This window comes from Opisthorchis viverrini (assembly GCF_000715545.1).
Source record: "Opisthorchis viverrini unplaced genomic scaffold opera_v5_161, whole genome shotgun sequence".
Classification (NCBI taxonomy): domain Eukaryota; kingdom Metazoa; phylum Platyhelminthes; class Trematoda; order Opisthorchiida; family Opisthorchiidae; genus Opisthorchis; species Opisthorchis viverrini.
Genome location: NW_008751815.1, coordinates 1,106,117 through 1,120,156, shown reverse-complemented (window position 1 = coordinate 1,120,156; position 14,040 = coordinate 1,106,117). Strand labels below are relative to the sequence as shown.

General features: G+C 44.0%; 1 protein-coding gene across 1 annotated transcript in view; it reads right to left on the bottom strand.

Annotated features, from left to right (window-relative positions):
* Nucleotides 1–959: 959 nt before the first annotated feature.
* The window catches only part of T265_07130 (hypothetical protein), a gene marked incomplete at both ends in the record, with an annotated part of 59,757 nt that continues 46,676 nt past the window's right edge, over nt 960–14,040 (bottom strand). Inside the window, 7 exons of the mRNA XM_009172573.1 lie at nt 960–1,099; nt 6,553–6,808; nt 9,255–9,412; nt 9,496–9,680; nt 9,920–9,992; nt 11,135–11,227; nt 12,941–13,259. Of these exons, the coding sequence (XP_009170837.1) occupies nt 960–1,099; nt 6,553–6,808; nt 9,255–9,412; nt 9,496–9,680; nt 9,920–9,992; nt 11,135–11,227; nt 12,941–13,259 (1,224 nt within the window). The remainder of the gene's footprint in view (nt 1,100–6,552; nt 6,809–9,254; nt 9,413–9,495; nt 9,681–9,919; nt 9,993–11,134; nt 11,228–12,940; nt 13,260–14,040) is intronic.

The following is a 14,040-nucleotide window of genomic DNA, read 5'->3' as shown; positions in this document are numbered from 1 at the left end:
GCAATAAAAGTGGGATACACGTTTGGGCACACTTTTTTGAGATGCTAGCTCAGTTAATGTGGATGGTTCTGAGACATTTAGATGGTAGGCTTTCCGGAGTTTGAGAACACTTCAGGCTTGAAGTGTGGAAATTTAACGAGGTGTCCGATAGGTAATACTATAAGATCAATGATAGCCGGTAAAGTGGGATTCTGAAGGTTGGAATTTGGGCACTTGGGAAAGCGGAAGGGAGCACATAATACGTGTGGTTATACTTTCGAGTGGTCATTCATGAAATCGTAGATTGATGCTCTCCGTTTTGGATTTTGACCGGGCTTTCCTGATTGAGTTCTTTTTTGTTATTTGGTAGCCCGGTTAACCTTCATGATGGAGTCAAATATTGGGTGTAGTGTTGCTTTGAGGACAATGAATTCAAGACGCGCCTCATCATTTAAGGCCAGCTGGTACCCTTGGATGGGTTGGACGCGCCCAATGTGAATTAGGCGCTCCTCGTATACCAAGCAGGCCGTTTAGTTAATCTGTTCAAGGAGCGGTCTGGCGCAACCCTTACAGAGTAACCAGAAGTTTATTTTGTGAATAAGAGAAAAGTGCTTCGGGTAATCCGGTGAATTAGGAATTTCCCTCGATTATTTCTATGCGAGGAAATGTAAGGACGTTTGTAGAGTCAGATAACTAATCGAACTTTGGCATTCAACTTCGTACTAACTAGCCGGCCGTCCTGGAAATACAATGTGCAAGGTTTAGCCGAGGCTCCTCAGAGCAAAATGTGGACAAGTGTTCCATTATTTAGGGGGATTATCAATCGTGTGGCCGCTGCTGTGAGGCCTCACCATACATTCGAAAAGTGCTAGGTTCAGAAATTCTGGCATTCAGAAAGTTGAAGCAGGCACGAATTTGCATCTGGAGGTTTGCTGACGTAGTTCAAAAGGGAAGACAAACTTTGATTTGAGAAAAATACTTTAGACCGGTGTGGAAGAGGGTAGAGCAACTTCAGTTTCACTCGGAGCGTTCTGTTTATTGGCAGTATCCTTATCTAGTGTTGAATTTTCACTTTCTCGAGGGCCGTGAGCTCCTGCAGTTGCGTAATACTGTGAAGGCCCTGAAGTTAAATACAGGCAAGTAAATTTATCCTTGCGGGCCTTGGCTACAACTGCTATACCACTTGCGAGTTCTTTGTCTCTGCCCTTCGAAGGTGATAGTCATAGGCTCGCTACTTTGAGTGTCTCATGTACTATAACAGCGCACCTTTTTTCGCATGGGGGATGAGTATCGTTGCTTGCTTTGTTGAGTTTAGCCGACGAATCCCGGGTTTACTGTGATTCCGTATCTTAGGATAACCTGGCTTGACATAGGACTCTTTTGTACCCATTTTCTCACGAATTACACATGGTCCAAAGGTGCTGAATCATTGCTTTTGGCTCTTCCGGCTGTCCGTCGGCTCTCCTCAAAGGAGCACTGCATAGTCTGCGTTATTTTTTCAACAATAACCTTGTAGGTCGTCTCTAGTGATGCTGGCCAAGGAAGATGTGCATCCATGCAAAATCTGCGCGGTGTGGCCTCAAGTACACACTTGAAGTTCAGGGTTCTCGGGTTAGTAATTAATTACCTCAATGCTTGATACACAATGGTCAATGTCTTTCAAATACTTTAGTTATCATATATCCTTAATCGATTAGAACCATGGATAGCAAGGATGTTGGGTCGCATGAAAAAGCTCTGGTGATTGCGTTAACGTGCCGAGTTAAAGCGCTGTTTCGCTAAACCTAAGTTAGCGCCAGTGCTGACTTCCTGAGATTTCACCCGGAAACCACAGAAACGCTACTTTTCCCGAACAAAATAAGCTTTTGGCTTTAGCAGCGGGGGTGCTGCATAACGGGTTGTATATGGAACAAGTGAGCTGCCGCAGGACAAGAGAAACAACGTTGAGGAGATGAAAATTGATCTCGTACAGTGAAATGTGAGCCTCCAATGTGACACAGGAGGGCCACCAGAGAAAAAATGGAGCGAGCTGAGTTGTTTTGGAGCGAAACACAACTCCATTTGCCGTTCATCATTTTAGGTCAGCCCGGAAAATGGAAGTGTTGTTGAACGAAATCTCAGCCTGTGATACATGGCATGAGTCGGGTATATAGTGGTCCTTCACTTGCCAGTAAAGTTCATGGTTAAGCTCGAATTCCAGTGATCCTTTTCTTCAACGTGACTACCGGCCCTCGCGGTTGAGCCCTATCTAGTTTCTGAAGTGGTGGGTTTTCAAAATATTTTTTCTGGAATACCGATAACGCAGTTATATGAGCTATATACTATATACATGGAAAAATTTTGGAAGTAAGCAGTTGAAATCTAGTGGATGTGTACCTGGCTTGCTGGATCCTGCAGGCAACCAAGTTTGATCCGTTATCCACATGTCCACCGTTGACAGAAACTCTCACAGCTCGTAAGCAGGAACTCCTCGCTAGTCCATGCCAAATTCTTTCGAAGCACTCAACAAACTGAAGGCAATGGTATGTTACACGTCCGAAACCCGTGGCGACCAGGCCATAGAGAATTCTCAGAATGCCAGTATTTTGACTGAACGTGTCCGTTTTTTAAAATATCCGTTATTTTTTGGTCTTCTCGTTGTACCTTCATTTTTATAGCATGGTTCCATTATATAAAAGCAAAATAGCGTAGATGCAGGCGGAAGGGAAATGATTTTCAGGTGTTGGCATAATCAAATTTTGAAGGCCACAAATGTGATGCGTCGACAGGCCAAGGGTTGTCTGATTCGTCAAGACCAGTGTGGGTTTTACTGCCCCACTATCACACCAAAACCTGGCAACCTGAAAGATGTTTGAAAAAATCTGAGTGGCATCATTGCTTACAAATCAGCTTAGGGAGGTCGTCCGCTTTGCTGCAACGACGGAAAGAGTATCTTCAAGCATTCTGTTTTGAGATAGGGTCTTCTAGATTTGGGGGCTCAGGACGAACAAATGTCCACGGGTCTGTTTCACCGGATGTCACCAAGGGTTACATGTTCGTGACAGGCTGTTGTGCATCCCACCCTACTTAAGACTGATACTAATAAAACCTGTAGTCGCAAAGATTTAAAAAAGGGCTTCATGAGTTTATTCTTTGCGTTTTACATCTGCGAGCATCCTCATGCGTTTTCAGCGGTGAAAAATAGGCTTGTAGATTTACCACACTACGAAGGAACTTGCGTGAACAAGTCGGAAGGCCTTTGGCTACAGTCGCCCAACTACTCATTAGGGGAATCCGAATCTCGGTCTTTCGGTCTATTTGAGACCAAAATCACGAAATACGTTTCCATTTTTTTGTAGCTGGTGGGGTGTTGTCCGGCAGGTTAGCAGATTAAAGGCCTAGAATGCACGCCGGATTGGTCACTGTTGGGTATTTATGAGATGAGTATCCCAGGAGGTGCCAAGGAAATTTTCAGAGGAAAACTGTGCCAACGACCGAATTGAAAAGCGCGATGGACAAAGGCCACAGAAACTAATGACCAGATAAACCAGCAACATGTCAGCTAAAGGCCAGGCCACTTGTGTGGCGGAAAATTTATACCAACGCCCTCTTGCCTAATATTATGAAAGTGGACCAAGTGACTAAACCGCGGTTGCGTTAAGCTAGTATCCATTTGGAGTTTTTCATTATTGAGACTACACATATACGTATTGCGCAAGATGGAAGAAGGCAGCTAGGTTGAAGGCTATCGTTCGACCAGGTGGCGGAAATGACAAACAGACCCCAAACTCAGAAGTTGGGAACAAAACTGTGAAAACACTCACGACTCAGCGCAAAAACTTGTTTTAAAGGACAAATAGAAATGTACAAAACTGTTTCACCTGAAACGATTTTCATAAAAGCAAAAGTAATAGGGATCACGACGGAAACGAAGAAATCAAGAGATGATCCAGCTGTTTACCGTATCTGCTGTGCATATCGTCCATATAAGCAATGTGACGTTGTATGTCGAATCCTCGGATGGATTCTTCCTGCAAAATGAAGAAATGGGCAAGTAGAGTTTGGGGACCTAAATTACTGCAAGCAACAGATCTTCAGGTCAGACTACCGTTCCATCATGACGCTTCTCAGCTTTATGACCAATATCTAGGCTATCATTATGTGCATTTACATTCCACTTATTTTCCACTTGTTTTAATGCTGATATATTTTATCCCCAAAGCCGAAATAAGCTCAGACGATGGATTAATGACCGAGATTTTTGCCGATGAAGGTTGACGACAGCGCACTCCTCAAACATACGACACTGTGACTGAAAACTCTAACAAAAAATAAAAAAAGGTCAAACAAACTCAATTAGTGTGGGTAACGAAACGTATGTAGTCTCACCGGTCACACTCCTAGCAGGAAGTGGGACTGTGTTTTAACTTCGATAGGTTTAGAAGCAAAATGACAGAAAGGTAAGGATTAAAGGACATGGGTTCTTGCACGAGTGCGTATGTGTAAGGCAGGGGACAACATTCAGTGCCCATCAGAGAGCCACAATGTAATGGCTAGTATTGATGCACTGGATTTAAAGCGTGCGCGTAGTGCTGAGTGGTTTCTGGACCCGGCATCTGAGACTGGCTGACATGCACGCATCGGTTATCTCACCATGAGTTTGTGGACAATCAGTTCCACTAAACATGTATAAGCGTAGACGCGGGCGCTCTGAAATTTTATCCACGATCTAGTCCATGGTAGTTTCCGCTGCCTGAAGACAACATCAAAATTGCACGTTGCCAAAGTGGGGGGCGGAAGAGTTTGGTGTGCACAGTGTTTGCTTCTGTTAGTTTGATTTATGTGCGCGGATTCGCTCTTTCGGTTATTTTCTGTTGATTGGTTTCTATTTTACTTCTCAACTATGGGAGCGAGGCTGCATTCCCATGTTCAATGCCAGATCAAACAGTGAATTTGAGGGTGGGACCTTAACCGACTTACTAAGTGTCGAACAGCAAGCAGACAGAGACCGATCTAATGTCAGATGGTCTCAGTGCTGGCCGTCATTTCAGAAGACCTTGCGTAGCCATCCACATTGCGCGCTCCTCGTGATTGTTGGAAGCTTGACCACGAGGCTTTGAGCAGAGAAGCCCAGTATCACCTTACTAACAGTTTCAGTGACCTTTCCTGTACACACGGTTTACGGGATCCAAAACCGTACAAGTTTCGTTGACCGGTGCCTCTGCGTTTGCTCTGGCAGTTAGATATACCTCAGCCTATTTATAGTGTGCGTCAATCGGCAGCATACACACCATTTCGTGCACCGAATCAAAGTTTTACATACATTTCTACATACATTTCTAGTGTTTGTCTGACCACCAACATGAATAGAAAAGTCAGGGCTTGTGATACCTTTAACTAACCTCAGAAGAATTGGTTAGGTTTTCGGCACCGATGTCTATATAAACCAACTGGCAATTCATTTTGATCGGTATTCTCATTCCCATTAGGCAGGGGTGCACGTAATGCAGTCCTGCAAGTGACTGGTTTCGCAGCTTCGCTGGTGTTACTGATTGGTATCTCCTGACTATCTAATCGAGTAGAAGAAACTCTAAGGTGTTCTGGAATCAGAGAGTGCCACCCATGTAGTAAAAGCCGATTTTTCATGCCTCCGTTTGTCATCTCTTCGAATTGGTATCGGGCGAGCATATTGTGTAACGTTATCCAACTCATACGGTTTAGCTTTTTTCTGTATTGTAGTCTAGGGCGCATGCCGCTGTGTTGCTCGAGCGAGCCACAACATATGTAGATATGGGCACCCAAGGGCCACGCTTATTGCTAAATTCGCTTTGGATACAGGCTCCTGGTTAGAGCAATAACAGCTTATGGACTGAGCAGATTTCAAGCATCCCTCCCCACATGTGCTGCTAGAAATGTTCCGCTAAAATGATAGGCAACCCTCTCTTGTCTATCTGTGAATAGTTTTTACACCGTTTGTAGATCTCTGGATGCGGAGGCAGTTCACCTTACCCGCATCGTTTGAATTACCCGCACCTGCACTCTACCATGTATTTAGTAACGTGAAGAAATTAACAGCCTAAGGCCGAGTCGGCAATGAGTAGCCAATAAAAACCAAACATTATACCAAGACCATAGTTTGCCTGCATGTCTGACAGGTTAGGCAGGTCTGCGTGCGTGTGTACACGTGAAGCAGCACTTGACGGCTATGGCACAGGAGTAAGAACTAACACGCCCATTTGCAACTCTGCTGTGTAAACAAGCCGGATACCAAAGTACTCATCATAACGCTGTAAGCATCAGGTGTTTCATTTCGCACTCCTAAGAACCAATATGATCGCAAGAGCAACATATACTATCTAGTTTACAATCCGAACCGTTTATTAACGTCAGCGGGTAAAACAGATGCATCTGAAATGGCAATAACTACGCTTGACTTGTGATGTCCAGAACAAAACTCGCAAACGGGTGAATGACCTTGAGGTTTGTGAACTCGCGCCACGGACGATTGTCCACAAGCCCGTTGCACCAGTGCTGTGGAAACCACGCACTATATACAGTTACACCATCAGGATGATATTAGCATTCTGTGCATACCTGGAGGAAAATAATTAGCTGTTCCGGTTGATGCTGCTGCTCCGTAGGACGTTCCACCATGGCCTGAGAAATCGCTTTGCTCAGGTGACGAAAAACGGCCACCCCGAAGTAGATATGATAAGACAGTGGATTTAGAAGACAAATGACCAAGCGATCCACAATTTGATTCCAATTGAGGTAATTCCAAAAGCATAGGTTGTTCCAGCGGGAAAAAATCTGGGGGAAGAGCGAAGTGTCGAGTTAGCTTGCGAAGAGTCTGGTGCAACAATAACCGTGAAATTTTGTTTTGGACGCAACAACAGGAACATATTTTATTTTGGTTTCAAAGATACTGTTCTTTCACAATTTGCCAAAATCTGAAAACTTCCGGTATAGGAAGCCATCAGACGGCGAGTACCATTTACACGGGTTATCACCTATAAGGTACTACTTAGGCTAAATCTACCAAAATATTCCAGCGCTTAGCTTCAACCACAGACGCAACCTGCAGCTAGGGTGCTGTTTGTTGGTTGTGAACAAGTGACACCAGTCTAAGACGTCACTAATCTGGAAATAAATGATTCCCCCAGAGTATCTAGATACTGATTCTATGGCTAAGAGGCGCACCATTAAACTGCTGGCTTTTATACTCGACATAGATAGTCACTTTTGAGTGAGACAAGTTCAAAGTGAATGCGGTTCACGCTACACGCAAGGTTGCTGAAAATTCGTCGACAGCCCACGACCGGTTTCACCCTTCTTAGAGCTCATCAGGTATGCACAGTCTCCGAGTTTTCATCAACTTTATGTTGAAACCAAATTGCACGAACTTAGCGAAATACACTCATTTACAAACAAATTTGGTTTTGCTTGAGACTCACCTGGAACCCAGCTGAATCTATTGATTGTGATGTTTCCAGGCAAATGAATGTGCTGCACCAGGCTGCCTCATGCTTCAGTCGCTGCGATATTCGAGATATCGCGATACATGTACATATTTGTGGTGCACTACTCATGAGGTTGCTGAAAATTCGCCGGAAACATTACAAACGAGGGATTCAGCTGGGTTCCAGGTGAGTCTCTCGCGAAACCAAATTTGTTTGCAAATGAGTGCATTTCAATGAATGTGATTTAGTTTAATTGCTGTGCCAGATGACAGTTGATTGTCATCGCATACCCCAATCCTTACTATTTATTGATAGTGTTCAAACTGCCTCAAACTTTGAGTAGGTACTAAGTGGCTTATCCTCCAAAGTTAATGTGACGTGGCAACATCTGAAACGAAGTCACATTGTCACAAAGTGTTATTTGAATATGGGACTTGGCTAAACTTGAAATCAATGATGAATAAGTAGGCTACCATGAGGCTGATTTAGACAGATCATCCTCACACTCCTGGAAGATTCCTTCCGATCAGATATTTATCACTTATTGGACCGAACGAGTATAGGTCAAGAACAGGGGATGGGACCCTACTTGTCGGCGTGATCTTCGGGATCCTTAAAATGATATGTTTATAAAGAGTTCCTTTGGCGTTGAGGACCAATTGAGTAGTCATTGATCTACATCCGGAAGCATTGTTTGCTACCTCTGTGTTCTCAGATTACGGAAAAATGTTGACAGGATAGACATATGCAGAACTGTTGCGGCAAATAAGACCTAGGGAAGCGTGGCAGAATTAGATTCCTATTGGGCATCATACATCAGTTGAGGAATGTTTGTTTCGGGTGCCCTTTGTGGTTTGATCCGTGAATAGGCTTCAAAGAGCCTATAACAGTAGTTGAGAAAAATATAATTTCATGCCACAAAAGAATGAAAAATCTTTTCGATTCAATTTTGGAAACTGATGAGTTTTGAAAGCTACACTTCATTTCCAGGCAAATTCGGTGCCTAAAACAAACGTTGCCCGTAGGCNGGTTTTATCCGTGAATAGGCTTCAAAGAGCCCATAACAGTAGTTGAGAAAAATATAATTTCATGCCACAAACGAATGAAAAATCTTTTCGATTCAATTTTGGAAACTGATGAGTTTTGAAAGCTACACTTCATTTCCAGGCAAATTCGGTGCCTAAAACAAAACGTTGCCGTAGGCCAGTTTGTTCCCTCTTTCTGGACAGGTTTTATCAGAAAATTTACATTAAGTTTTGGGGTGCGGGTGTGGACTGTGGTTTGGCGATCGGAATGCAAGGGATGGAAAATTAATGACGAAGCCTGAGTGGTATATAGAAGATTACCTGCGATGGCGGCAGTTCAACCATTAGGAAGGCGTTGTATATATTGGGGCATTCCAAAGCCAACAAGTGTTCCAGGAATTGACAGCTACGCAACCGGAAGAGGTCGACACAAAGGTCGCTGCTTTCCGTCATCTGAAGTGAAACGAAATTTCATTGAGAAAACAGAGCTACCTACTCTTCACGGGGCTTCACCCGCTATAAAATTCAAGCAAAAAGTGTCAGTTTCGACTAGAGAAGGTGATTAAACGCCTGTTAGAGAGTACCGTGGAAACCACGACTCGATTAAATCGCGAAAAAATTCTGTGCCACATACTTTAACCCCTGGTTGGTGGCCCCATTCATCACACCTGATTTATGGGAATGCAAAAGGATCACAAAATTGTTGTTTGGCTGAAAGCATAAGTTGTTCAAATACACAATCAAAATATTCGTGGAGTAATTCTGCACCCACAGAGACTACGCACTGTCCCGCGTAAAAATGTGAGCTCACAAGGTATTGGCCTCGTACGGGCCAGAGGTATACGGAACGTGGATCAGAGGCGAACTGCGACAGGAATTCCCAGCATCGACCAGAATCGCCTCGGAAACCGATAAATATTGTCGCAGTGAACCAGTCAAATCCAAAGCGGCAACACAATGCCTTGTGACCTGAAAGTGAAAGGAACCGTTGTGAAGCAAGGACCCCATTTACGCTTGATCACGTCTTGAGTCATAAAGCACCTGTTGCTTACCTCTTTTTGGGTCAGCAGACTTTGAGCTTGGTCCAACAACATCCCTATTAACATTTGCCTTTGAAATACCTTGCTGGAGACCCCATTGCACTTGTTTGAGTAGGTTGGATAGGGTAGTGACATGTGGGCTGTTTTCAACGTCCCAAGGCTTCCCATGCTTTAGCATGCCAAGTCGCTGTCCATAGCTGTTTGAAGAAATGATAGGTTAGTCAGAAGAGTGGGAACACAAAGTTCCTCAAACAAGGACTGCGCTAAATAAATCGCAAAATAGATAAATCAGTAAAAAAGAGAGCAACCCGAAAGGACACTCAAGAACGTGAAGTCAGGCGCTTCTCCTTAACAAGCATATCTTCAAACTGTTTAAAATAACCTCGGTTTATCTTTTGGGTAGAATAGTTCATGGCAGTACCAGATGTTGACGTACCGTACAGTTAGTTTTATTCCAAGCACATCTTGTTCGATGAGTTCGACAGAATTCAGAGTTTCCGGAGTCAAACCTGCAGAAGAAATCACCGACTGCAAGTTAACAGAAGCAAGCTTTTGTGAACTAATCAGATAAGGATAAAAATGGAAACAGGAATGGGGTATCAAAATGTCATAACTTTGCTATTTCACGCCATGCTCGTGTCGATGAGGTGCAGCTCTTACCTTTACTGTACGAAAATGTTGTAAGGTGAACAGAGTGATTGATTCACAAACAAGTAGTATGTTCGCCACATAAGTTATCAAAAATACCGAATACACATATTGGAATTCGGTACACAACACTAACGAACTGATAGTAGGTGATAAGGAAGAATAACTGATAAGGGAAACTACTCACATGGTTGCTGAAAGCTCTTCGATGAAGAGTGCTAGCTGAAAATGAGGCAGCCTGTGTGCAGCACATTTAGGTGTAGAATATCATAAACGAGAGATTCAGCTGAGTCTCTCATGGAAACCAAACTGATTTGCAAATGAGTGTATTTCTCGAAAACAGTCCAATTTGTGTTCAAGTAGAACATAAGGTTGACAAAAACTCGGGGACTGTGCCTACCTGATGAGCCCCAAGAAGGGCGAAACCGGTCGTGGGCTGTCGAATAGTTTTCATCAACCTCGTGAGTAATTTGCTTTATGGAAATATACTGCGATATCTCAAATATCGTGCCAACTGAATCATGAGGTGGCCTGTGTGAAGCACATTCACTTGTAGAATGTCACAAATGAGAGATTCAGTTGAGTTTCTCATGAAAACCAAACTGATTTGCAAATGAGTGTGTTTCTCGAAGAATAACTGGCATGACGAACAAAACCTTCATTCGAAAAGTCATCGCTCCAGGAGCCAGTCAGTACAGGACCATGGGATGTGGAATATGCGCTTGAAGAATCAGTGGTGATATACCCCGTATGAATACGAGCTACTCACACTGGTGATCAGGTATTCGTGGTCAAACTGTTTTGTTCATCCTAGTAGCCGAGAGATGCCCACTCCCGATGACCCCCAAAATGGATGAGACATCTCGGATTTCCACCCTAGATTAGTTTCACTTGCGGGACACCCCACTGACAATTTTGAGCATCTTTCAGCCAAAAAACTGGGTATCAGACTAGGGGGATTCGAGAGTGACGCCAGCGGCATGTGAATAAAACGGAGACTCACATTCTGGAAGCGACTGCAAGTTGCACGTCTTTTCATCACGCAGCAGCTTGTAACACTTTGACAGGTTTTCAAGAAAGTCTCCAAAATCACTGTCTGTAAGGAATACACGTACAGTTTAGTCTTCGTTTTACCGAAAAGGTTCACCACTGGATTGCGGATTTGTAATCAAAGACAAAAGAATCAGCCATGATGCGTTTAAATTCTTACCATATAATGACGAACTGTTTCGTCTAAAAAGTTCAGTGAAAAATAGGATGGAACGCGTAACTAATCGGTCATAAATCCGGCTTTGACACGGTATCACATGACAAAACAGTGCATTGGCTTCATACATGAAGCCTAAAAAATCAATGGTTGACTGAACTACGGGACAGAGTCATGGGGGCGAAGTTTCATCCAGGAAACGGTGCTATAGTACTGCTGTCAATAGTAATGCAGTTTTAGGAAACAGTTTTTCAGGAGTTCAATACAGAGTACCGGAGGCTCCTGGGATCTCCCAATCGATCCATTTATTCCCTATCTGTCGGGTGGTGACCTTGAGGACCTAATACGGACATCTTGATGATAACTATTCTTCCTTGGGGAGGGATATTCAGAGCTTCAATGCGAGGTGTAATTCAGGGTCAACATTATCGCCACTTGAGTGAAGCAATCGCAGTGTTTATTCTCCCACTTCTCCCGATTTATCATGAATAACTTTTCAGTACCTGCTTGGAAATGAAAAATCCTAGCTTTTGAGTGATTGTCGTTATTCATGTCCTTTTCGGACTCTTCCTTCACTCTGCTAATAACACAAGTAAGCCGGCAAGAAAAGCAGAGACAAGACATGGATAGTCACCTAGGGATCGAGAATTTGAGGGGAAAACTAAACTGGAGATCGAGAACTTGAAAACGCTGCTAGACAGCAGAAACTCCTTGAAAACGTGGGAGCATCTCTGGGCCACGGTTCGAGAAATTTAGTCACATGCCGCTGACTCTAACACGCTCAATCGTCTGGCGCCCATCAGAAGTGCGATCATATGGCCAATGTGTTAGGTGAGACAGTTCATAGGTTAGCTAAACAGCTAAGTCTAGTGAAGCTTGCAGTCCTGAAGTAACATCAACAAAATCCGAAATGAGCTGACTCCTTGCCACACAGTTGACCAGTGTGTTCAGCCGGTGTCTGGGACGGTTGTGGAGAACTGAAGGATGGAAAGGGATAGTTTCAAAATGTTCGAAAGAATACACCTAAGCAAACCACCCCGTTTGACGAATATTTAGTCCCATTCTCCTTCCGAAAGTGGGACTCTACGCTAAATGCCTTTGCACATATGGACGGAAAGTACAAGTCCGCGGGACTATCGTTCGCGTTTAGCCATATCGACTGCTTCGGGTGCTTACAGAAAACGGAACTGAACAGAATAGGCCTACCTTAATCCTACCAGCCTTGTATTCACTCTGACTGAGGATGTTACCCGCGCCAAAAAACTTACAACCAAGTTCGTAACTAAAGAAATCTTTCAACGCTCGCTACATCACTCCCATGTTACATTCTGTAGGTTACCCAAGAAGGGTTTCTGCCTTCTTTCCTACTCGGCTGAATGATCCACAACAGGCCACGTGACAGACAAAGTACATCAGTCTGTGAGTGACCTCTGTGTTGCTACATTTGACCACATTAAAGAAAGTGATGTGGTTCTGAGAAGAGGAATCCTATGCCGGACACGAACTGATCCTTAAGAAAATAAACGAGTGAACACAAAGGTGGTTCAGTGGTACGTCTGGAGATAGAAACTTTTGAAAGTGGATGCAAAAAGATTATCTTACCAGCCAGCTTCTCTGTCGATGCGGTCGAAACAAGACTGTCCAGACAACTTCGATACCATTCTTCTGCAACAGACTTAGAGTCAATCGGTTTTGGAAATAATGTGTTCGAGTTGAAAACCGAGAAACTTAGGCTAGAAAATTCGTCCAACTTTGTCGACGCTGAGTTCGAAGGGTACCGGTGTGCGTACCAGGCGTGGCACGGACTCTTGGCACAGGAGGCGATTGGATACTGCTGACCCGTCAGACGATCAAAAGGAGCTGCTGTTTCCTCGTCCAATTCGTTGGTGATGATGGGATAGGGATAAGGGTTTGAAAGATGCTGGAAGTAAAAATACGGAGAATGTTATCGACGCAGCCATCAGAACGTTGACAGATCTGATCTAGACAAAAAGGGAGAGGTAATGAAACCGGGGTCTCACTCGGTTCTTGTCTGGTCAAAAACAACCCTCATTCATCCTTGTACATATTATCAAATGCAACAGAGCAGCAAAACCGACATTCACAAGTAGAAATTAATTCAAAGTATCCAAACAATGCGTGGACACATATTTCTAAATCCCAGTGGCATTCATATAGTTTCACGCAGTGTGAGTTCGTGAAATTTTTACTACGCATAAATCAACTTCAAAATTGATACACCGAAGCTAGTTTACACCTCACTACGATTAGGACGATGCCCAACAAACGGCAAGGTCAACACGATTCTGAAAGTGGCAGAGTCGCCGTGACGTGATCATGATCTGCCGCATGGTTTGAAACGCGCTCCACACCTGCAAAGTGCTGCTACCAGGCACCTCATGCTTGCAGGAGAACCAATCGACGTAATAGGCAAATTTGTTTACCTGGGCAGCTGTATAAGTTCAGGTGGACTGGCTGAAGATGAGATTTCTTCTCGAATCGGGAAGGCCAGAGCAGCTTTTGACAACCTCCGACACCTATGGCACCGACGTGACATCAGTTTGTCTGGGAAGGAAAGAGTTTACACTGCGGTAGTGCGCTTGTATTGGTCACTCATCAGATCACGCGCCACAGACGTTCAAACCACGTGACAATCCCTGTCCCACTTGCAACCTTAGCCGACAACTTGTACACTACAAATT